The following is a 24,767-nucleotide window of genomic DNA, read 5'->3' as shown; positions in this document are numbered from 1 at the left end:
AGAGGGAATAAAAAGACAAAAGTTTGTGAACAATCGCTTTATTTGTTCTTGTTTAAAATTATCATTACATCAAATAAATACTGCTTGCTTCGTAAATAAAAACGTGAATTCGAGAAGAGCCTTTTTGGAAAGAATTTTCCACTAACGGGAGGTGTCTATGAGGTGCAGGAAAGAAGAGAAAACAAAAGCTTATCAGAGAACATCATGATAGCTTTGGAAATATCATTTCCAGCTTCGTAATTACTGCATGATAAAAAGGAAGCATGAGGAGAAGGTACCCAGAAACAGGGTCCAATCCTTGCAGATAAAAGTAGTTAAATTGAAGACGAACAACCAAAATTGCGATGTGACCCTACTTTCAACGGCTTTTAAGCTTCATTACCAGGAAAAATTTTGGCAACAAACCAAATTGTCAAGTGAGGGAAGCTGCATATATCCAATCTTAGTTGAAGTAACCATACAATAAGTTGGCCGAGTTTCAGAGTGAGACAGAAGATCTGCCATCTTGAATCTTGCTTTGAGTTTTGATGCAAGAAGAAAGAAAGTATATCTTTTGGTGCCGTTTGAAAGACGGTCAACTTGGCGTAGATGAAAAGACTTTATCTTAAGTATTGTCACCAAAACAAACCGATCATTCATCCCCAGATTTTAAATTTTACATACTTTCGTATCCGTAAAACTGTCTCCATTTGAATTTGATTACTAGGCACAACGAATAAAAAGCATTCTCAATACTGAGGGACCAGATTGCAAAATCACACTGATGTAATAAGTAAGAAATTAAGGAAATATCCAGCAAACAACCTACAAAACAAATACTTGAGGCAGCGAAAACCGTGAAGTAAATAATCTTAAAAGACTGCTGTTTCCACAAGTAGCAGCCTTTCCGCCAGTTATAGACCTATTAATTTCTTATAGAGGATCTAGAGCTTCCTCATATGCGCTCATTGTTTTTCGCTGGTGCATATGTTTTCAGCATACGTGCAGTGCCAAGGACGTTTACGATCCACTCCCCTTGTCATTTGTTGATGTTCCAAAACTCATGCATTCAGTGGACTAAAAATACAGCAACTTACAAACAAGAAACTCTTCCGCAAGTTAGGAAGCGCTGCAAAACACAATTGTCTTAGATATAAAAATAAATGTTCCTGACACTTATTCTGAACCATCTACTGCCAACTTCTCCAAATTAAATCATATGCAGGTGAGAGAAAAAACTGGATGTTTCAAAATCCCTTTTCAGTGAGGTCCCGAACATAAATAAAAATTAACCTCTTTCTTCTTCTGGAGATCTCCCCCCCCCCCCCCAAACAACTTGCTATTTCCACTAACATGACAGTTGCTAAAATTCGAGCAGTTCTTAATAGTTTATTGTCGATGGAAGATGCAGATGAGATGGTAGACAACTGTAAAGGATGACTTGAGCTGTCCACGTCTTTCTTGGAAGAAATGCCAAACACTAAAATGGCTCAATTTTGATAGAAAATTGAATGTACAAATTATTAAAAAACTTAAGAAGAAAAACTGAGATCATTTCAAGAGAAGCTTTAAAATTAACAGAGATAGATCTTGAAATGTAGCTTAAATTAATATTTACAGTTGTCTCCAAGTAGAGTAAAATACATTAATCTTATTCTTAGTGTCTACAAGGATAAAACAGGGTTATAATAGTAAATCAACCAAAAAGATCACAGGGCTGAAGATTTAAAACGCGATAAAAGATCTATCGAAAATAATAGCTGATGACTGGAGGCTGTTTCACCGGGCTTAAAAGCTTGACGTTTGGTCCTTCCTGAAAAATAATAGATGAATTAATATTAAGTTAGAATGATGGAAAAGATACTCGAGAAAGGGATTGGTTTTTGGTCCGGAGAAGGAACTTCAGCATGCTTGCAACTCTGGTTCTTTCCACAGTCTTGAATCATGTAAGCTTTATGGAGAAAATTAAGCACGCTTAGAGCATCGTAAGAATTTTCACTTCCCCCCCCCCCCTTTTTGAAAGGTTTATTTCTCCAAACGGAAAATCGGAAAATAAAGAGAAAAAATAATCCAATTTTGGTCCACCGTTCAAACATAGTGTTAAAACCCACTTGAATGCTGATCCTCTCGAACAGTCGAGACAAGCACTTCAACTTTTAAAAATTAAAAATCTGTTTTGAGTTTGAGGCTGAGCAACTATTACAGATACTCCATAACTGTGGAAAGTTGAATAATTTATCCTTTAATTCTGAACTATTATCGTTATTGTTCTCTTGAGTAATATTACTAGCCTTGTAAGTATCTCATGGTGAAGAGGTGGATGGTTCAAATTTTCAGGTTAAAAAACCATTGCACCATTTGCTGTAGTGGTATATTAATGTTCAAGTAACAAAATCTGTAAAATTAACGATTCCCTGATAGATCATCTGATCCCCCAGCCTCCTTGTTTCACTGATATGAAGGTTCAAAATATTTTATAGGTTTCTTTTGCTTTACATGCTTTTTACTTTCGTGTAATACACTTAAGAATACAAGACAGAGCAGAAATGCGCATTTTCATGAAGCATTGTAAATCATAATCTCTTTATGAAATTTTTGAAAACTTCTACAATGGACTCAGTATGCTATAAAACCCATATAAACAGTAAAATCTTAATTTTGAAAAGAAAAGAAAAGAATATGATACCAGATTCAAATTTTGAACTTCTTTTTTTTTTTTTAAAAAAAATCAAATTCCTGAATAATTATTGCGGGTGATACATGCAGCCCCTCGTTAAAATATAATCGTTAAAATATCATGGAATTTAACTCTTTTCAGCTAAATGAAATTTCATTACCAATTTCATTCCACATGACTGGACAGAGGCCAGCATTAAAGCCATCAGTGGCGTGGCGTGACTTTATCCGATAGGTGTTCGGTAGGAGTGTCAACCACCTAAGGGGGGGTCAGGGGGGGTTTACCCCCCCCCCCTCCATGAAAGGGGGGTCCGGGGGACCTCCCCCGGAAAATTTTTTAAAAAATGAAGCCGCAAGAACACAATTTTCATCCTTTCTGGTGGAACACAATTTTCATCCTTTTTGGTGAAAATTGTGGCAATAAATTGACGTTTTATTTTATTTTTTTTTTCACTGATCGTTTTCCTGTAATTTATTTATTTTAGTGAATTTTAGTTTCCCCCAAATTTATAGTTGTAATTTTGGTGAGAGAGTTCTTTCACCTCGACGGTGCTCATCTCCTGCATAGGAAACTTAAAAACGCGCCGAAAAACGACACAGAAAAAAGCCGAGCACTTCTCGAATACGACAGTATTAGAACTTTCCCGCTTGTTTTTTTTTTGTTTTTTTCCCCTTTTTTTGTTTTTGTTTTCATTTTTGTTTTATTTTTTAAATTTTTTTATAGCTTTTTTTATTTTTTTAAGGAATATTTGATTTATTTTTTGATTAAATGAATGAAAAAAAATTGTTGAAAAAGTTTTTATTATAATTAAAATTTTCAAAAAGTATTTATTATTTATTCAGTATTCTTCTGAAACCATAATTCCAGCTTCTTGAAAGGGGAGAAGATCACGTTGAATTGCACAACACGCACCTGCGAGAATAAGTGGGTGGGAGATGGAATGTGGAACTGAGAGATGCGGCCCGCGCGCTGCCCGCAAGCGAAGAGGAGAAGCGTAGGACGAATTGGCAGAGGGGAAATTCGGCCGTTCGCAGGGACCTGCGGACCACTGGTAAAGGAAACAGCTGGACTGATGAGCGACTCTCGTCTCTCGTTCTCTCCCTGTTCCCTTTTCTCTCTGCTATGTTCACTTCGCGAGCGCGGTCCGCACTTGTCGGCCGAACTCAATGCTCCCGCTCCGCTCTGTCCTCCGCGCCGGTGCCTCCCGCTCTCTCGTCTACCGACCCTTCTTCATCATTGCACCGAGGTTCTCTCTTCTCACCGAAGTGGGCAGCTCGCCCCGCCCGTTCCCCTCTCACTCTCATCCAGGATCGGAGGCCCCTCGCGGACCCCGCGTCTCAGGATTCTTTCTCTCCGCCACGCCGCATATCGCCGTCGGAAGAAAATCTCCCGATAATTATTTGCGGTCTACTATTCTGTATTGTTTCCCACATTGTTAGCCATAATTTATCAATTGTCTCAAAATATTTTAGGGTGTTCGGCGAACACTGCGAACCTATGGACGCCACGCCACTGAAAGCCATTCATATGGTGGAACTGGGGAAAAGACATAAAAGAAAAACGTCACAACAACCTAAATGCATCATTCAGTTGATTCATTGGTAACCTGACGAATTTATTAATGGTGCCAGTTTCCGATATGACATATGCTCTTTTTCTCTCTCTGTTCTACAAACTTTAAAGTTTTACCCGCCACAATAATATGGTGCCAAAATTACTTGTGTCACAAGGGATTTTCCCAACGTCTCTTTGCTATTTCTGCTATATTGAACCCTCTACATTTTTCTTCCTTGTAGGGAACTCTATGATACAATCCAGATATTTTCCCCTTCATTCCTGATCTTTTACACTCTCCCTCATGATAGGCACCCTTAATCAGGTTGAAATGAAATGAAATGAAAATTGGCCATCACTCACCACATCTCACACGCAGTTTGTTGCTGTCTTATTCTGTAACAGGAGATTAACTTTGTTCAAGGCATAGTCAAGGCTCTTATGAAGATCTGGTGTGCAGCCGAATTCAGCGACTGTGGTGAAACGGAAGGTTCTGAAATTCTGTTTGGCATCGATGTACGTCACGGCTCCCATCAGTGGACACAAGATCAATTTTGTGTGATCCATGAAGTTGATCTGAAAGCAAAGACACAAAATCTTAGACATTTCTTCCCGACTGAAAAATAACTCTCGACTAAGTGATCACAGAGATTTGGAATTAGAATTTTCTCACTATTCCCGGACTTATTTTATTTTAAGGAAATTATCTTTAAGTATTTTCAAGGAAAGTTGCAATTACATTATATGACAAACACAAATCTACTATTTTTCTTAGACAAAATTTTTTCCTGACTTTCTGTAGCTTTCTCACGTTTTGCAAAGTGCCACAACAGTGACGAATCTTTGTAAAAAATTCCTGAGCATTTAACACAATCTTTCTCGTGGTTTATTCCTGAAGGCAACCTTTTCTCACCGTATCTTGACTCCGAGTTGGCGATTTTTGCCTCTCTTTGAATGTGGATTTTTTTATTACGTGAGTGATGTTTACCTGTAAGGTTCCGTTAGTGAGCTGCATGACAACAGCACTGGTCGTTCTGTGCCACTGGTGCAGATGCGGGATACGACTAAGCTGGTCGGCTTCCTGTAACTGAAGCCCTGCTCCTCCCTTCACCAGATGCTCGCTCATGTAGCGATTAAAGTAAGACAACAATTTCATTTTCTTGTCTAATGTTGGAGGCGTTTTGTTCATTGTGTAATACTGTTCAGACCCATCTCTTTCTATATAATGCACATCTCTGCCAAATAAAAGATAAAATTACTTTCATACTTGGGAACCCCAAAAAAAAGATCAATAGAGTCGAATTCCTTGAAATTTTCAACTCATTCTAACGGGGCATTTTTGAGAGTCAGAAATTGTTCAGTTTTTAGTTAAAAATGAATTTCCTATGTAAATTGAGAAGAAAAATATTTTGGTCCATTTCGAGAGTTATCAACAGACCAAGAAATATCTTCCGCAAAAAATTATATTATGTCATTATGCACAAAGAGAGGAGTTATACAACTCTTAGTGCTTGGCAACATTGAGACCCTTGATCGATTACCACCACCGAAATTTTTTCCAGCTGTCTTTACAGACTTTAAGTCTTTACTCAAAAAAAAGGGGGGGGGGGGAATTTCAAAATTTTAGATTCAAGTTACTGGCCCATTAGTAAAATAGAGGAATTACAAGAACTTGTAGACATTTTTAGGAGCCTTAAAAATGAAGAATTCTTCATTTGGTTCCTTTACTTTTTTCTACCTGTACAAGGAGGAAAATTTTTGATGTGATCAAAAGAAGACCCATCTTGCAAACAGCCAAAAGTGAAATCACCAAATGATACCAAATTTAAGGACTTTTGGAAGCACTCTGACAATGTCTGAACCGTTATGGATTTTTAAGACAAGAACTTAAAATATAAGAGAGGGAGATAAAAAAATTAAGCTTCATTAGTATGTCATTCATCCAGCTGTCAAGTAAAAGAACGTTCTATATTATCCTATTTTCATAAAGCTTCAAAATTTACGTGCACACAAGAAAGGCAAAACCCACATTTAATTTCTTTCAAAAAATGTTTGCACTTTCTCTTGTAACAGTCAACAGAGAGAAAAAGGACTTACATTCCATTGGCTAAGAGGATTAATTTAGTACTATCATTGAAAACAACGCCAACGCCTTCGTCACAAAGCTGATAACCAAACCCATATTTATCCGAGTAGTCGACCCATTTGCTGATCCATACAAGGGGCTGTGCTGCTGGATCAGATAGGTCCTCTGAAAGGAAAAAAATAAATGAGTTCATAGACAAACATAAGGGATCCAAATAAAATGGTGCTAATAATGTGAATCAAAACTATTATTGCTATTCCAGCTACCCCAATTCTGATTTTTTATCATAATCAGGTACATGTATTCAGAAAACTATCAGGCTGTTCTTAAAAAAATTCTCAGACAGAAAAATGTGGGGGAAGAACAAATGTTGAAATTACAGGATCATGGAAAACCAGGAGAGATTAGCAAGGGCATTTTAGAGAATTCCAGAGGTTGTCACGAATTAATAATTTATTAAGTTATGAAGCAGGTTATCATTCCTAATTTTTAACCATTTCTTCTGTTTGTTTGAAAACAAATAAAATATTTATTAAAAAAAATGGAGGGGGGAGGGGGGGGGGCGTGTGTGTGTCTGTTTGAATCATTGAAAAAAAAAAAATATTGCAATAAAAATGAGGCTCCCATAATGAAAGCTGATCGAGTGACATCAAAGAGAAGTTTACCTAAATTGGAAGGAATGGTAGCAGGTCGCTTTCTTAGCGTATCTTTAAGTTGACTATACAATTTTGTGAGGTTCTCAGTACACTGGGCAGTGGTTGTAGTCGGACTTGATAGTGGGAACCCGTTCTCTCCGATATTGTTTCCGTAAGGTTTAGCCGTAGCTCCAGGAACTGGCTTGGTGCTGACTTTGTTGATAGGACTATTTTCCAATTCTCCTGAAAGCAAAGCAATTCACTTAAAAGACATTACTGATTTGCGCAGAATACTTCCTAGCGCCTTGTTCACTTCATGAAAAAAAGGCTACCATTCTTCACTTCGATAATCCAAAGCCACTGTCTTGGTTTTTAAATGATTGTTGTCTATTTAAAGCAGGGCTAGAGTATGTATAGAATTATCCTAAACCTAGCTGCAGGACGACTAAATTAAAACCAAATTTGTCCGCAAAATAAATACCCTTATTTAATAGGACTTAAAGTAGATTTATCCATTTGTTTGTTGGTTACATATAATTATAAAGACTTATGTAGACAAATACATGGTGTTGTATCATTCTGAAAATTGAGACTTCAACGTTTCTTGTTTTGAAAAGTATTTCTAATACTACAGTTGAACCTCGGGTATCTGATGCTCAGTTGTACGGTGCTTCAGTTATTTGGCGCTTCAGTTGTCCGGCAGACATTTTGGTGATTATAGAGGACATTTTTTTCAATCCTCAGGTCAGATTCTTCAAGCATATTAATATTTTTAAGTATTTCATGGATTTCTTATCAAACAGTGTTTCCAGAAACTGGCACAGGTCCCTGCAGCATCGTTCATCAACAAGGTTCAACTGTGATACCGAAATTAGTTTAAAATCAATAAATGCAGTCAATGCTACGATTTCTTTCAAGAGAGGTTAGTTTTCTGTGGCTGGGAAAATAAGTTCAATGGCTCAGAGCGTTGTGGCCACAACACCGATTTAAAAATTAAATCATAAATCAGTCATGCTATGTGCTCCTAACTGCAGTCTTTCCTTGCCAGTATGTGAATTCCCAACAACTTCATGGGAGACCAAAAAACAACTTCTTTCATCAAATTGATATGAATTTTCTTTCAATTTGTAGTATACTATGATTTATTCAATATTGAACTTAAATGGCAACATCAAGCAATTCCGTTGCACCAAGAGAAATAGATTAAGGTTGAGTCAGGTCAGGGGCTAGAATTCATCAATCCTAGCTTTTACAAAAAAAGTGATGCTCCTTCAGCAACATTCTTAAAATGTATCAGCCTAATTTCAAATGCTAGACATGTTTCAGTTGAATATTCTCAGCAAAAAAATGCTGTAAGATAAAAATGACTTGTGACCTAAATTGAGGAGTTCAATGATTTTGAAAATGTTACGCAAGCTGACTTGATTAAGAGCACATACACATAAAAATTGAGACGTCAAAACTTACCGTTGACTTCAAGGAGAGGTTTCCTCTGAGCAACCTTGTTGTTACGTATCTGCAAGGCGTCAAATCTAGGTGCCATTGAGAGGCATGAGACTGGAAGCTGAGGAGGCAAGTATCCTGGAGGAAAAAATTAAAAATCAGTTAAAGTGCAAATATTAAGGGATACTGGTTTGGTTATCACTTTAATCCCTTCATGCTTACTATAAGCTATTCTTAAGGCTGATTAAGGGCTGTTAAAGTTAAGTGTCAGTTAAAAATCAGTTTCAGCACCAGCTGGTCTTTGTTAAGGTAGGACCAACAAACTAAGACAAACGGAGCAAGAATTAAGGAGGGGAGGTTTGAAATAAAGTTTGTCAGTGTATTAATCCGAAATTTCATAGATTTGTTGCACAAAATATGAAGAACAAAAGTAGATGAAAAGTCGTCGAGATTCCACACAATAATGCAATTCAAGTGTTGAGAAAAGGAACACTCGATGAAAGGGATTTCAAAATGGTCACTTGAAACTGAAAGATGTGAGAGGACCACATTCTTCATTCCATTTGGCCATTCTTTCATTGGAAAGTTATTCCTCTCTTCACTATTCTGATGGTGTGTGAAACTCAGAGCATTAAATTCCAAACCAGACTGTACCTCAGTTTGATTGTGTCAACAGCACTAATTTTTTTTTCTAGATTTTAAGTTTCAAAATTTATGAAATTACCAGTCTTCTTTCAAAAATTCTCTTGATTTTTCCAGGATTTTCCTGAAATAAGATACCTTCCACCAAACCTGTTGAAAGATAAAACAAAGAAAAGGGTTACCTTTGGTCATGAAGTCCATATTCATCAAGGCTCTGACGGTGGGCCTCCTTTTGGGGTCCGAGTGGAGCATGCTATGGATCATCTTCGTTGCTTTATCATCCAGGGTTGATGGAATCTTGTAATCTCCGCGCTTAATGCGAGCATACGTCTCCCTCAATGACTCAGTCTCAAATGGAGGCTTGCCTACCAACAATGTGTACCTAAACATACAGAGAAAATTTTTCAACACTTCAGGTAAAACTAAAGAGGTTTCTTCTTGTGGAAGAACTGAATGTCCTCTAGAAAGCTAATTTTGTGCAGGACTGAAGCAGACGACAAAAACGAAAAATTAATGGCTTTTTGAGGACTTACACTGGAAGATATAAGGACTAATCGAGACTTTTTGGCAAGTTTTCTGAAAAAATTTAAAGACTTTGGTAACAAAAATTGCTCTGCCAAAAGTCCACGTGGTAAGTTATACTCAAGCAGTACCTTCAAATTCACTGGAGTTAGCGTACATACAGTGAAGAACCGGATTTTTTTCAGGTTCAAATTACTTAATACTGCGCAAAAAAGAGGAACATTGTCAAGTTGAAGACATTTCCATTACAGCTTACCCTGAGGGAGGAACATGCAATGCGGCTAAACGCAATTCTCAGGAATCAGTGTTGAAATTCTAAAATTCAAGGACCGACAATTGATTTCATTAGTTTTCCTACGAATCAAGTACAGAACAGCATCGATTGTCCATGTCTTGATTATCCTGCTCAACTTTTTCACGATTGAAATGTTGCATTGCCAGACACGACACAGTGTAAACCGGATTTTAGAGCAAAAATCGAAGCTATGCCTGTGTTTTTAAAAAACATTTTTCCGTAAATGACTATGTTTGACAAATACCTACGCTAGAAACTTGACCAAACTCATACTTTTTGGTCACAAACAGAGCCTGAAATGACATTTTTTCAAAATGGTTTCGATTATCCTTCATTTTCGTTTTCTGGCACAGATCTCTGCCACATTACATCGGATAATCAATGCTATACTTCATTGTTGAGAACTCGAGAATCAGGAGAAAAATGAAGGATGTTCAGAGTATTTTCTTGATAACACAAACCTTCTTCAGGGATTTTTTTCTGGCAAAACAGAGGTGACATTTCCTACGATGATAATTTCAAGCGAGTATTCAAGACATGCCTGATACCATATGATATAGAACTCACCTTGAATCATTATTCTATGGATCTTTTAAGAATAAAAATACTATCAGAAAAATATGAGGAATTTCAAGTACTTACATGATGCATCCGATTGACCAAACATCAACTTCGAAACTATGTCCTGTCTTAGTAATGATTTCTGGAGCGATGTAGTTGGGCGTACCGCACACTGTCCTAAAATACCAAGATGCAAAGACATTAGAAATGGGAATACTACTGTCATAAAACTGGTTTTGGCTTAAGTTAGCGCAGAATCAATAAATATTGATGAATATCGAATCAGCCATCTTCAAATATCTAATTTCTCTTTTTTGGAGTATTTTTTTTTGGGGGGACACAATGTTCAATGTTGCAGGTTCTGGATTACTAATAGTTTCTAAGTATGATAATCAATTTGGCTGCCGATACCGGAACTGAGATGTGTAGTTGGGTGCAATGGAAAAAGTTGAAGAAAACTTTGTGAAAAAGGAGATAGATTATTTTTTAGATGGTTCATAAAATTCTTGAGGTCTGGTTTAGCTTTTAAATTGCGAATTTTTCGTTACATAGTTTGCTCTTTAAGTAAAGTTATAAAACAAACCCTAGTGAAGTAGCTCATAAAACTTAAGGTACTTATAAAAGAAGAAACATGGCAGCATGTGTGGAATATGAGTTTTTTTGTGTCAAATTAATAACCTCATGAGAGAGCAATAACATAATTCTTGGAGCAACAGACTTTTTTGGAAATCTGATGAATTTATTTTTTGTACTCCTGCATTATCGTCTGTTATGATTATTGTTGCTGAACACTAATAGTATTTTACGTCCAATCCTATATTTTTTTGTAGGGAGAGTATCAGCCTATACTTAAAATAGTTTCAATTTAGCTAAATAGTTAAAAAAATAAAAAAAAGCTCATTCAGGAAACTTTTAACAAGTTAGTATTTGGTACTATTAAAATTAATGCTTGAAATTTTATAAAAATGACAAAAAGATTGTTGATAAAAAGAGATTTTGAACCTTCTAAGTTATCTTGGATAAGTACTTTGGTTTAAAAAAGCCTGAAGAAGGTTTAGTTAAAAATCAACTTTTAAGCGAGAAGAGGTACTTTTGGAAAATTTTTAACTAATTGTAAGATTATTTATTTGTTTTCTGACAAATTTTCCAATTCCAGGTGAACTTCCGGCAGGAATTTTTTTTTATAGATTTGTGACAAAATCTGGAGTGTCTTTTAAACAACTTTATAAAAGTTTATAAGTTGGACACTTTCAGAAACAAGACTTTGGCTGATAGTAATACAGTCCACTTATAAGTGAGAGTTTTACTTCCTTAAAACAAAACTATATCCAGCAGAACTTGCATGAGTAAATAAAGATAAAAAAAATGATGTATAGGGTGACTGACATGTCTCATGCAATGTCTTTGAAATAGGCTGCATGGGCAATTACACGGAGAGAAAAGACAATCGACTCTCCCTCCACCCTTCCCCGAGGGCCCACAGTGGGACAGGAATAAAATAAGCTGATGAAAATTGATTTTCATGACTTGCAGACAGGAATGCAAGCCCCAAACTGGGTGAATGGGGCATAGAGAAGGTGCACCCAGCTTTGCTAATAGGGGGTTATTGATTACATTATGGCATGCTAGGGCTAGGGCTCACAATGGGAGTTATATCCTAACTTCTGGAAATTTACAACTGTAGTTGTAAGTAACCAGTGCTTGCCACTTGGAACAATGGAGGCTCAAAAAGAAATGGGCAAATGAAGTTTTAGCTGCCCCAAGATAATAAGAGTCATTTAGCCAGCAAGCCTGATGAACCTCTAGACAGGGTAAGAAATCAAGGACTACAGCATACGTTTTCACTTAAGATATCGAACATTTTCAAAATTAATTCATAAGTGGGAAATAAACGAGAGTTGTTTACATTATAGACAGAAAATTATAAATTCCTGCTTCCAAAAATACCATAATTATTGTAGACGTACTTAGGTATTGAAATCAACCTATGCCTCAGGTAAATAAATAGAGCTTCTTTCATAGTATGTCCTGCCTCTTTTCACACGAGTATCTTTCATTATGTGAAAAGAAAGAAAAAAAGAAGGAAAAAAAAAAGTTAAAATACCTACACACAAATTCTTCCATTGTAAAATATACCAAAATCACTTCAGTGCTCGCTTTGGCTCGAGTAAACTCCAGTTTTTCTATTAATGGGAAGTGTGGATTAACTTTGACAAAAATCCTTATTTTCTAACTTATGAATTGAATTTGGAAAGTTCTAATGCTTTGATACAGTAATGTGTATTGTGGTTCTTACTTTATCCTATGTGTTTGCTGATTTTTGAAAGAGCTATTGCGACTTTTGATAAGGCAGCAAAAAATACTGCAAGTAAAGAGGCTACAGAAATCGGGGCTTCATCAGTTTTTTAAGAACCACATCTAATCAACACCCTTGATTTCAGGCACTGAAGCCTGATTTTTCGACGCATTTTCGACAGGGAACACTGCTGGCAAGTAAGGATTTGAGGTGTGAAAAAGAAGTATCTTTGCCATTAACAAATTTTCAGTTTTTCAACATTCATGCATTACTATTATATTGATCTCAAAATAATATTCAAGTCACATAGATGATGAAATTTGATACTTTTCCCTGAAAAATTCCTAAAGTCTTTTCTTTCTTTTCTTGAAAACTTTCCTTGAGAAGTTGAGGAAGGTTTCCCAAAAATGGATCACAATGGTAATAAAGTAGCTACTTACATTTTCCTCTGCCCTTCGAATTCTATCTTCGTTGCCAGTCCGAAGTCTCCGATTTTAACTTCCACATTTTCGTTCAGGAACAGATTACCAAGCTTGAGATCTCTATGAATGATGCCGTTGTTGTGGAGGTACGACACGCCATCTAGTATTTGTTTCATATAGTAACGAGTCTCAGGTTCTGTTAGTATCTGTCGTCGCCTGTAAAAATAAGCAGAGGATTTGAAAAATGCAGTTCCATAAAAGAAGCAAGAAGTTAAGGTCAAGAACACTTTTACAGAAGATTACCAAAAAATAGAGGGTTCCGCACTTTTTCAGTGCTTCCGGACTGCCCTTATAAAATCAGAACTATTTTCGGACTTTCCAGACTTGTAGACACCCTGCTTAATTTTGAGAGCTTGAAGGTGGGTAAGACAAGATCTGCTTTTTAGTATAGGCCTACAAGAAGGGGCACTAAAATGATTTGAAATAAATTTTTCCAATCTTTTCAATAATACAAGACTCTGGAATTTCATGTTTAAGCTCCAATTATTCATCCTTATGCTTTCAAGCTTGGAGCTCTCTCTAATAGTTCACACTCAGCTTTATTGTGAAACTGAATCAGATTCAAGTAAGAGCACCATTTCAGAGGCGATTTTTAAGGGGCGTTATCTTACTTGTACAGTTCCATCATTGATCTTCTGCGGCACAATTCAAGGACAATGTAGACGAAATGCTTGTCTTCGAAGAAACCATGGAATCCAACTACATGTTTGTGGTTGAGAGTTTTGTGGATGCTTATTTCTTGCGACATTTTCTCCCTGTGATTGCTTTTGACCAGTAGCTGCTTCGAGACAATTTTACCAGCGTAGATTTTTCCATTTGTAATCTTTTTAATCTCATAGCACTTTGCAAAACCACCCTACCAACAAAAAAAGAGTAAATGATTAGCTCAAGAGAACAAGCAAAAAATAAATAAATAAATAAAAATGAATACGAGCAGGAAATAAATTATTAACAAGAGGAAATTCACAATAATTGAAGGGTGCAGAATATTAAAGAACGTTTCATGGTACCTACTACAGGAATGTGAATGCTAGCAAATAGTGATTGTCGTATATTTTTGGTGCTGCATGATGCCAATGTCCCTGATAATTACAATATCTCGAATAAACCATTTTACCATATTGGAGAAAACTGATTCAGCTTTTGGTAAGTAAAATCCATGCATCCCAAGGTCAGATTTTATTTCTTACAAGAGTGGCTGATTAATATAATACTTTAAAAACGGGTTTTCGGAATATGCAATCAACTAGGACAACCAGGACTGGGCATCGAAACTTATAAAGCGCTGGGGGAAAGCTTTTTCCGTAGCACTCAACATAAATGCTGCAGCAAAATTCATGGTTTTCTCTGAACACTAACTGAAGATATGAAATTCAAAATTGTAGAATCTGCTACCTGTTACTGACCCTAAAAAGTACCTATATCTTGGACCGATGCAGGCTGATTTGATACTTCGTAGTTAGGTGGAATCAGTTTCAGGTAAGTTAACCTTTTCTATCGACTTGTGCAGATGCTATGGCTGTTGTCTCCCCACGCAGATGAAAAAGGAAAACGCACCTGAAACAGGGGCTACGAGGACAGTCTTCTACTATTATTTAAAGCTTGGGTTTCCGTGAAGAACGAGAAAACTTGTTTTCAATAAAGTCAAAAAATTAAATGGGTGCCGAGTAGTTGTAAGATGAGAATTGTGATGTATGACTTTTTAGGATTATTTTCTGGGTGCCGAGTAGTTGTATGATGAAAATTGTGATGGACAACTTTTTAGGATTATTTTTTAGTAACACCTGAGGACGAGAAAGAAAATCACAAAGAAAGATTTCAAAGCTAATCATCAAAAAAGATGCTTACTGTTCACTTTGGATAATAACTTAAGATACACTGCTCGTGCTGCTTAAGGTTTTTTCTCTTGGCAAGTATTCGTGTAACATTAATCTGACATAATCTATCTATGTATTGAAGAAAGCATGCGTTAGGGCTCCAATTAGCAGCGCTAAGATAGTCAGATCCACTGAAACTGCGAAATAAACAGCACATGACCGAAATGTAGAGTGCTCATTGGTTGGAATGGGGATAGCCACTTTGCCGCCGAATTTTCAATGGACAGCGTTGAGTCTTGTAAGCGCGTATGGAGTTTGGTTGCTTCAACGAATGAAGGCGTAAGGGACAGCGGCTTGAATGCGTCGTACCGTTGGAAAGTTTTATTTGGCAATTTGTTCATTTACTCAAGTACGGTTGCCAATTATCTTTAAGATTTGGCAAAATTTTCCAGAATTTTTTTGCGCAATACATCTGTTCAAAAATACAAAAATTATCTGTCAAGTAATACATTAAATAATACGTCGTAACTTGTAATGCAATGCAATGAGGCCTTCTCGAGCGATTTACTCAGCTTCGTCACCCAAGTCTGGTAAAATAAAGTTACCAAAACTCATCGTTTCCCAGACGAAGGAGGTTCCATACCGAGGATGCAAAATTGACTCAAACGGTTAGCAGTTTCTTTTACAAGAATATTATGCTGTTTTCGTCGAAAATTTTTCGATTTATGCTCGAGATCAGAAACAAAAATTGCCGAAATTTTCAGTTAGAAATGCCCAAAATTCTATACAACGTGGATACAATACAAGATACAATAGAGGGAAATACGACAAAGACATCCAGTTGATGTGCTCACTATTTTATTGGCTGTATATCAACGCAAGGCCAGGTTACCAGGTGATCGAAATATTGGATGGAAAACCTTACATGGATACCTACAAAAAAATGCTGGAGCTTCATTTGTCGATGATGAAATCCAAGACTTGTGCCCCCCCCCCCCCTACCCAAAAAAGGTAACATGTTGATTTTTAAATGAGCCCCCAGGTACATTGAGACACTGCCGTTTCGCAGCGTACCTACATATGAGCGAACGGTATTCCTTTGAGAAACGATCTCGTTCAGATGGGTGAATACTGCCCTGCTGAAGAAAAACGCCGTATTAACCCTCAGGCGTTGCCAAATTTCTTTAGATATAACGCGAATTTCCTGGTAACCTTATGCATATTTTCCTCCTAATTTTTCAGATAATTTTGTTCGCAATCTCACCTGAAGATTCTGAAAATTTAAAGGAAAAATATTCACAACTTTCCTCGAAAATAACAATTTTTTCGAAGGAAATTTGGCAACTCTCGGATGTTCATACGGCGTTCTTCCTAAGCACGGCAGGATAGGATGTAATGATTAGACAGCATAGGCACGATGCTTTCTTCTGATTTCGTTGCGTGATTTCCATTCATTTTGTTTCCACTGCATCGTTCAGGTTCAGGCGTTCACACGCGGAAGACAGAAAAATTGTGTCACTGCTAGCAAGGACGCTCCCTTTCCTCCGAGAGCCCCTTGTCGCGCGAAGGGAAAAAAACGCTATAAAAACAATTCGACGCTGCCGAATTCTCCCCGAAAAAAAGATGTATTTTTTTACCCAGAAAATGGATATTTTCCCTCGAGATTGCCGGATACTTTGGACACAGAGAATGGCTACAGTTGTTCGTTTTCGGGGGCTCACTATGTTGCATTTACAATCGTGTTTATCGTGAAATCCTCGAAATACAGGCAAGTCGTTCAGCATTATGGTGGCGTTCCAAACGGTGCAAATTGTAGAAATGTTATCAGAGTTAATTTGCGGGATGGACATCCGCGATGCCTGAGTGGAAATGTTTTTGGTGAAAATTTGCACCACTTGACAACGCTGCCGTAAAGCGACACGGCAATGGAACTCCAAGGATTACACGATAAACAAAATCATAAATACGATCAGTACAGGGGTCGATAACATTAGCGGTGATCCATGGCACCGAATGCTTCCACAATGTACACACTTTCCACAGAAAAAGTGGCATGATTATTTCTGGGGGGGGGGGGGGGAGGAGGAGGGGGGACGGCTGTGAAAGGCTTTCCTGTTACAGATTTTGAATTTGAAGCGGCAATTGTAACTTTTGCATTTTACACAAAATTTTCGAAAAGTGTGGAAACAGTGACGGTAAAACTGTAGTGGAGTTTCAGGTTTTTTTTCCTTCTTTTTTTTCTTCTTTTTTTTTTAATAATTTGAAGCAACAATCGAGATTTTCGCATCACCCAGAAGAAAAAATAAAATTCGAGGGCTTTTCACAAAAACTGCGATCCTAGGATCTGAGATATAATCGACCCCTGAGTGCAATGTAGAAAACCTTCCCTCCAGAACTAACACGAACACCCGCAGCTAAACCATACGTTGAGCTCAAGAGAACCAGAGCGCCTGCAATTATTTGTACGCAACACAGACGTCCCGAGATCACGAATAGTTGCGTCCAGACCTGGCCATTTTAAAAGCCGGATCGAATCGCCCTCAACTTTTTCCGGTTGTAATAACAAAATGTGTGAATCATTGCATTCGTACATTGCTGTTGCACAAAGATAAGCGGGGTTGAGTATATAATCAAATAAAAAAAAAAATAAATAAAAAATAAGTGAACTAGAAATAAAAAAAAAAAATAATATATTGTATAAATAAAATGAATACTATTTGTGCGGTATTTACTTACGCGCCTGATCTGCCTTCTTACCAGAAAATACAAATTTTACCTCCTACTGATTCTTCTCGTTTAATTTACTTAGTGATATGACAAAATCGAATCCTATCAATTATTTGCCATCCTCCTACTGTTGCAGCGTTGCCAAATAGTACTATTTACAGACTTTCCGGAAATTCTGGATTTGTAGACACCATAGGATTTTTCGACCCCCCCCCCCCCTCCACTTAAGCGTCACGTATTTTACGAACCACCCCTGACAGATTTATGAGAAAACAGCGTTGAAGCAGCAAGGTGGTGAGGAATTCCCGAATGACAGCTTCGCCCACAATCTACCGCCGAACTTATCTCACTTCCTCCCAACTTCATCAAAGTTTCGCGAAGCTCCGTTAATTATTAGGACTTGTCAGCGACTTAACTCACACGAGAGGGGGCGGGGGGAAAAAGTTTCATAGCCGCTCTAACGGTGTGTTGCTCGTCTTCGGATCAAAACTATTCTAGCCGAGCATGGTATAAAACAACAGTTCAAATGCGAAAAGGATAAATACCCTGAAATAACTCGGTCAGGGCGTCTACCAAAACAGGCTGGCCAAAAAGCAGCACTTTCACGGTACTTTCTCAGTGCATTCCCAAAAAATTCAGTACCACATCAACAGAAAGTACCTTCATTTGACGAAATTCGAAAAATTTCAAAAATTTGAATTGCTCGCTCAAATTGCGACAAAAATTTCGGACCGCCCTTGAAAAATCAGTACTATTTCCAGAAAAAACCCTGTCGGTCCCGCTGTATCAGTTTATGTTACGGTAAGAAGATACTTCTCACTAAGTACCGCATCCCCCCTTCGGTATTTCAGCGCTTAAGTACACACGAATGCAGATGGAGCTCTTGCATGTGTCAGGAATTTGAGATTTTATTGCGAACTCCTATGTAAAATTTCGCGAGAAACACGATGGTGCAGCTTGTTTTCTCTGAAATCAACTCCAAAGCTCAAAAAATGCCCTCAAAGTTGAGGCTGTAATGAAGGGGATACCGTGTGTTACTTTTCACCTCTATATTCAGACAAACTCTCCATGCAAAAGAAAGGGAGCAAAGGGTGAAATGAAAAATATGAAATACGAAAATTTCCGTGATGCTACACGCACTAAAAAACACCAAAAAGCAAATACCAGTTGCCTTTCATTTCATTTCGAAAATTATTTTCCGTATTTTTCGGAAATTTCATGAAATTTCAAGATTTACGTAGTCATGAAAAATTGCAACCCTGAATACAGGCAGGGTTGCCATGTTGTCGGTTTTGGAGTCTCCAAGCAAAGTGACAACCCTGTTAATGTATTTGCTCCCTAGAGTTTGTCTTGGCGTGGAGGGGGACCATCAGGGTTGCGTGGGATACTGCCTCCGTTACGCCCTCTACTTTCAGAGCTTTTTTTGAGCTTTGGAGTTGATTCCAGAGAAAACTTGTGGCACCATCGTGTCTCGCGCGAAATTTTGCGTTAGAGTGAGTAATTCAATTGCAAATCCTACACACATGCAAGAGCTCCATTGCTCACAACCGCGCGGTCGTGACCGCATTAAGAATGTGCCCTAAAAATTGAGAGGCTGAGTTATTTTTGTACGAAGATTTTCGGATTTTCAACTCTTTTAGGATGCTATCTGAAAAATTGAAAGCTACCTTAGGGCCATGCACAAAGTGCGTAACGCTCTAGGCCAAGGGGGGGTGGGGGTGGTTTGCGCCATTTCGTTTTTGCGTGTGAAGGGTAGGTACCTAAGTACGCAGAGCAAAGATACAAAATTTGAATAGACATTCCATCATTAAATTTCGTGAAAGTTTTCGTAACTTCTGCAATGGGCTCAGTGTGCCATGAAACGCACAGAAATGGTGGGTGCTTAAATTCTTAATTTTGAAAAAAAATATCATTGGTCAAATTTCGAAATTTCAACTTCTATGAAATTTTTAATACTTATTTACACAATGGAAAAATGACCAACACGAATTAATAAAAAAAAATCATCATGCAAACATGTCTTTAATGTTGATCAAATTCCAGATAACACCTAGATAGGTAGATTAATTTTTTTCTTTCCCATGCAGATACAGACTGCCCAATGATGCAGTTTTACAGTGGGTGCTCACTAAATCAGAGTTACTGCCACAGTAATAAACACAAGTTATGGTCAAAAGAAGCAACCATAAGAGTGGAACCTATGCATTCAATGTAGGGAAAAAATAATGAATGCACAATGCAAGATGCTCAGAAAATTGGTTCCAGCCAAATTTTACAGGACCCACAGAAAAGGCGTTGTTACTCATGCGATAGGAAAATTAAAAATAATACTAATTTTTCTTTAATAAAAAATAGGAAGGAATTTTTAGGGTATTTTACTCTCTTCCAAGTGTGACTGATAATACCAGAACTTCTGTTTTCTAGATACCTATACGGCCTTGTCTCCACGAGCCGTTTCACGAGATTTGTCCCAGGGAAAAATCCCACTTACGAAGTTGGGAAAAATATTGAGTTAATCAATATTTTTCCCAGTACCAAGTATGGTACTTGTACCCCTAGGACCCACTGAGAGAAGAAGAAGAAGTGAAAACGAATTGTGCGATATTTTGTTCATTACTACATTGTTAATGTTTGTTTAGTTAAAATAATGTGTCTAATTGTCAATTGAGTGCACTTATTATTTTAATCCCGGTTAAACACTCGACTTTAACCAATTTATCTTCCTGCGAAAACTAGTCGCAGGACTGTATGAGCCCCGTCCCGTGGAGACGGTAACTGGGAAAAATCCCAGAAGTTTCATTCCTGCGATTCGAACTTGGGACAAATCCCATGAAAACGTCCCGTGGAGACAAGGCCTACCTTACACTACTTCCTCAAAAATTGTTCAAAAATTAACCCTGAGTTGAATGGAAAGAAGCAAGAAAAGTGTATAAATGTAGCAGCAACAGCCGAAGTTTAATGGTTTTGTGAGGTGAGAAATCCTCATCGGTAACGCCAAAAAAGACCTGTTGAATGCTGTCAGTTCTCATCAATTATATCCACTCCAACTTTCACACATCACCTCAAGGTACTTGTACTTAATGAGACTTTCTACGGGTGAAACTTATAAATTAAGAATTTAAATAATTTGACAGTCATAGTTGGTAAGTACAACTGCTACCTAACAGACGTGAGGTAACATATGTGTTCAAATATCACTCATCACGTCACGTATACCGTATACCAGGGCATCAGACTGAAAGGTGCTGTTGGGTAGTGAAAATTGGGAGGGCACAAATTTTAAAAATTTGAATGCTTGGAAATAAAAACAGGAAAGCTCCTCTGAATTAAAAGCACCTAGGTTGACAGGGAGAAGAAATTCAAGAGATGCTCCGAATAGGCACAACCAAATACATTCTGACTTCTGCTCAATACAATATCGATTCAATTTAGAAATAAACTAATGAGATATGAAAAAGCATAAAGTACAAAAATTCACAGGGACCATGATCAAAAGAAAGTTTCCGTAGAAGGAAGCATGCAAGGAAGTTTAGGCACATTCATCAACAAGCCAACTGTCATTTTGGCTGCTTTGTAAACAACCCTCTTACGCCACCTAAACTCGAATCTTGTGAAAATAGAGAAAGTTCACTAAAAGCTTAGAAAACTGATAATAATAAGGAACTGTACCTTGCCGAAATATCGTCCTTTCACGTAAGTTGTTTTGGTGCCTTCGTCTACAATGGTATCCGGTATGGGGTGATCTGGTTCTTTGTTGTTCGACATTTTATCAGCCTTTAAACTACGAGAGGGAAATTAAATTGACTATCACACACTCCGCGACCAGGACGAATCGAACTTGAACTGCAGAAGTAATCAATTCGTGGAGCACATTTGGGGTATAATGAAATTAAGAAAAGGAAAAGGAATCGCGAGGGCGGCAAAAGCATCCACACACTCGTTCTCGTTCTTGTTTTCGGCTGATAAACGGGTATAGGAGGTTCTAACGGCTTAGGAGTCCGTTAAAATTCAAATTCCTGCGCTGACCAATCACGGCAGTGCTTTTTGTTGCACTGAGGTTGTAGTTTCGGTTACGGTCGCTTGTCAGCGCTAGTTGCGCTTGCGTGTTTACCTTTCACACTGTTGCCTAATTCAAGTATTATGATCATGATTTTATACTTTATAGCGGAAACGGAAATAGAGATTATTAGACAAAGCGCATAATAAATCAGTTTTTGCAATTTCGAGAACTGCGTGTTTCTGAAAGTTCAAACTGGCTTTGTGATGCTTAAAAATTAGAATTTGGGAGCGAATTTTGCACAGAATATGCATTAAGACTAAGTTTTACTTGACATCATTAATACCTCATTTTTTTCTAAAACGGCACTTATGCGCCTTGTCCTCCAAGCCCCTCACTTTAATACTATAGATCGTATTCGATACATCAAACGGCTGAGATTGTATCGATATCGATTGGTTCAAAACATAAACATAGCCTCAAAAGTAAATTCAGAAATCTGAGAGAACGGGTCTTTTGTAACAGATTTTTTATTCTTTTGCGTACCAAATGCCAATTTTAAGTGAAATTGTTAGGAATTTTCTCATTTTCAGCTTTTCCAACTTAAATCCTTACAGTTTGGTTTGAGGTTATGTGCTATTGTTTTGAACCAAACGATACATCGAACCGTTATCGAATACGGTCCATAGAGTACAATAGAGTCGCAAAGTACTGGATCGCCGATGAAGTCACTTTTCGAGGCTGTTTTGTCCAGTTCTCCGGTGACTAGTGTGCGGCGACTAGCGATGACGCATACGCAGAGACTCGCGCTCAGCGCTCCCCACTCCCGACAGTCCCGAGTCGGCTCCGTTCGTCGGCTAGACACACACTGAACCAGCTAAAATAAGTAGGCCGGTAATAAGTCTGAAATTGAGTCCATATATGAATATTATCTCGGAGTAACATACATTAATGGATTCATTATGGCTTTGAATATCTATTTCAAGCAAAATTTGCACAAATTAATACCGATGGAATTAAAAAAAGTCGAAAAAACACAAGCAGTCGCTGATTTCTCCATAAGCCACCGTGTAAAAAAATGCCGGTTGGTTCACACTTGGTATAAGTCAGAAATTAAATTCCTATATGAATTTTATCCAGGAGTAATATACATCAATGGATTCATTATGACTTTGACTATCTAATTATAGCAAAATTTGCACAAATTAATATCGATGAAATTAAAAAATGTCGAAAAAACACGGACAGTCGTTGCTTTTCCCGTAAGCCGCCGTGATAAGAAATGCCGGTTGGTTCACACTTGGTATAAGTCAGAAATTAAATCCCAATATGAATATTATCCAGGAGTAATATACATCAATGGATTCATTATGGCTTTGACTACCTTTAAATAGCAAAATTTGCAAAAATTAATGCTGATTGAATTATGAAATACCTAAAAAACACAAGCAGTTCTTGATTTCTCCATAAGCCGCCGTGTTACAAAATGCCGTTGGGTTCGCAAATGGTTCACTATTTTCGGAGCACACGCGGCTCGGAAACGCCTGTTCATGGATTGGCTTCATCGCCGCTCCAGTACTTTGCGACTCTATTGTACTCTATGATACGGTCTATAAGCTGCTGTGCTCAAGAAAAATACCGCTGGAGACTACAGATGTTGCCAAATTTCCCTTGACCTGTCACAAATTCTTAGGAAAATTTGTAAATATTTTCTCATCCGATTTTTAGGGAATTTTGCTCGTGATGTTACCGAAAGTGTTTCAAATTTCCAGGAAAAATATTCCAAAATTTCTTTAGAAATAAATATTTACTGGGAGGAATTTTGGCGGACTTGAATGTTCATACCTACGGCGTTTTTTAATCTTCTTTCCAGGTAGTAGGAAGGTCGGTCTCAGAAAAATCAGGGAATTGCGCGAGCAGCATTTGAGTAGAGGTCCTGTTTGAGGGTTAGAGAAAATTAGAGAGGCAGCAAAAAAGTCAGGGAATTGGAAAATGAGTACACTTCTAAGTATATTTTTATTTTACGATCCGTCTAAATGCGAGAAAAAAGAAAACCCTTTGGCACCATCAGCAAAAGCCGTGTAAACATTTCTAGTACTTAGGTACCTAATCCGCGATGGACCCCAAATATATCTTTTCGTAACTCACAAAACCACGGAGAGAAACCGCAAATAATCGTAATTAACTTTTTAGGCTCGCCAAAAAACAACTCACACAAGTGCTCGAAATAGCGGAAAACCATCAAGTACAAAGGATAATCCCACTGCTAGGTGTATAAATAAGTTAGGGATGGAACTTAAAAAGGCGTAATCGTTACCAAATCTAAAGATTCGGTAAAGATCATAGATGCGTTTTATGGCGTTTAGATTCTATTGAAGATCTCGATTTTTTTCCTTTTTTTCCCTAAGAACCCTAGCCCACAGTTTCTAATAATGAGTTCTTTCCAAATTTCCTTCCGGACGAGGAAAATTCTGTGAAAAATTCGGGAAATAAAAGTGATAATGTTCTACTTCAAAAAATTAAATGGGAGTAGAGATTTTAAAATACCACGAACTTAAAGACGTTGTTTGGGACCTTCACCGTTAGAAAAATAACTAGAACAGGTGTGAATCCTTTAGAAATACACCGAACAGGTATCACTGAGATGTTTCATTGTCGAACTCTCTATAAAAAAAATCGTGAGATAACATTTTCTAACAATAAAACTGCACCTGCTTTGAGCTGAAATTATTGTTGTGCAACGTAAATAAGAGCGGTTGTATAGGTTCGCCATCGAGAATACAGGAATATTAAACGAAAAAAAAACCCCACTTTAGTTATGTAGATGTACCCATTAGAAATTGGAACTCACTTTTCAAATACATGCACTAGTCCAGTTTAAATTAATATTTCCTGTAATTCGCTGCTCTGCAATTGTTGTTTCCAAAATGTTGTGTGTAAAGTATGACTAGCAGGCGTTTTAACCGTTTGGTGCTTTACAGCTGCTCTAGTGCTCTATACTACTTTTCTCAAAAACATTTACATGTAAACAATGGTGTGTGATCTGATTATCTT

The 24,767-nt window shown here is 37.5% G+C and overlaps 1 protein-coding gene across 2 annotated transcripts; it reads right to left on the bottom strand.

The window, feature by feature from the left end:
* Positions 1-22: 22 nt before the first annotated feature.
* Positions 23-21,685, bottom strand: polo (Serine/threonine-protein kinase polo). 2 transcript variants are annotated; one of them, XM_019061221.2, is made up of 11 exons: positions 21,386-21,685; positions 13,784-14,028; positions 13,131-13,328; positions 10,476-10,571; positions 9,199-9,398; positions 8,399-8,512; positions 6,962-7,174; positions 6,308-6,461; positions 5,199-5,445; positions 4,574-4,786; positions 23-1,792 (listed from the first exon to the last, which is right to left on the bottom strand). In XM_019061221.2, exons 1-10 carry the CDS (start codon positions 21,479-21,481, stop codon positions 4,580-4,582), a joined length of 1,770 nt encoding a protein of 589 aa, XP_018916766.1. In that variant the 5' UTR covers positions 21,482-21,685; the 3' UTR covers positions 23-1,792; positions 4,574-4,579. The 2 variants fall into 2 exon arrangements, with proteins under 2 accessions (XP_018916766.1, XP_018916767.1); XM_019061222.2 differs by having other exon boundaries at positions 6,962-7,171.
* Between the last annotated feature and the right edge of the window lie 3,082 nt (positions 21,686-24,767).

The sequence above is a fragment of the Bemisia tabaci genome, chromosome 3 (assembly GCF_918797505.1).
Source record: "Bemisia tabaci chromosome 3, PGI_BMITA_v3".
Taxonomy (NCBI): domain Eukaryota; kingdom Metazoa; phylum Arthropoda; class Insecta; order Hemiptera; family Aleyrodidae; genus Bemisia; species Bemisia tabaci.
Note: the sequence above shows the minus strand (reverse complement) of the source record. Positions and strands in the feature narration are given on the sequence as shown.

Excerpts from the sequence above, each read along its gene's own strand:
- polo (XM_019061221.2), bottom strand. The coding sequence starts at position 21,481 with ATGTCGAACAACAAAGAACCAGATCACCCCATACCGGATACCATTGTA. Across the intron at positions 14,029-21,385 it reads AAGGACGATATTTCGGCAAG|GGTGGTTTTGCAAAGTGCTA; the intron begins GTACAGTTCCTT and ends TTTTGTTGGTAG. Across the intron at positions 10,572-13,130 it reads TTCGAAGGGCAGAGGAAAAT|GACAGTGTGCGGTACGCCCA; the intron begins GTAAGTAGCTAC and ends TTGGTATTTTAG.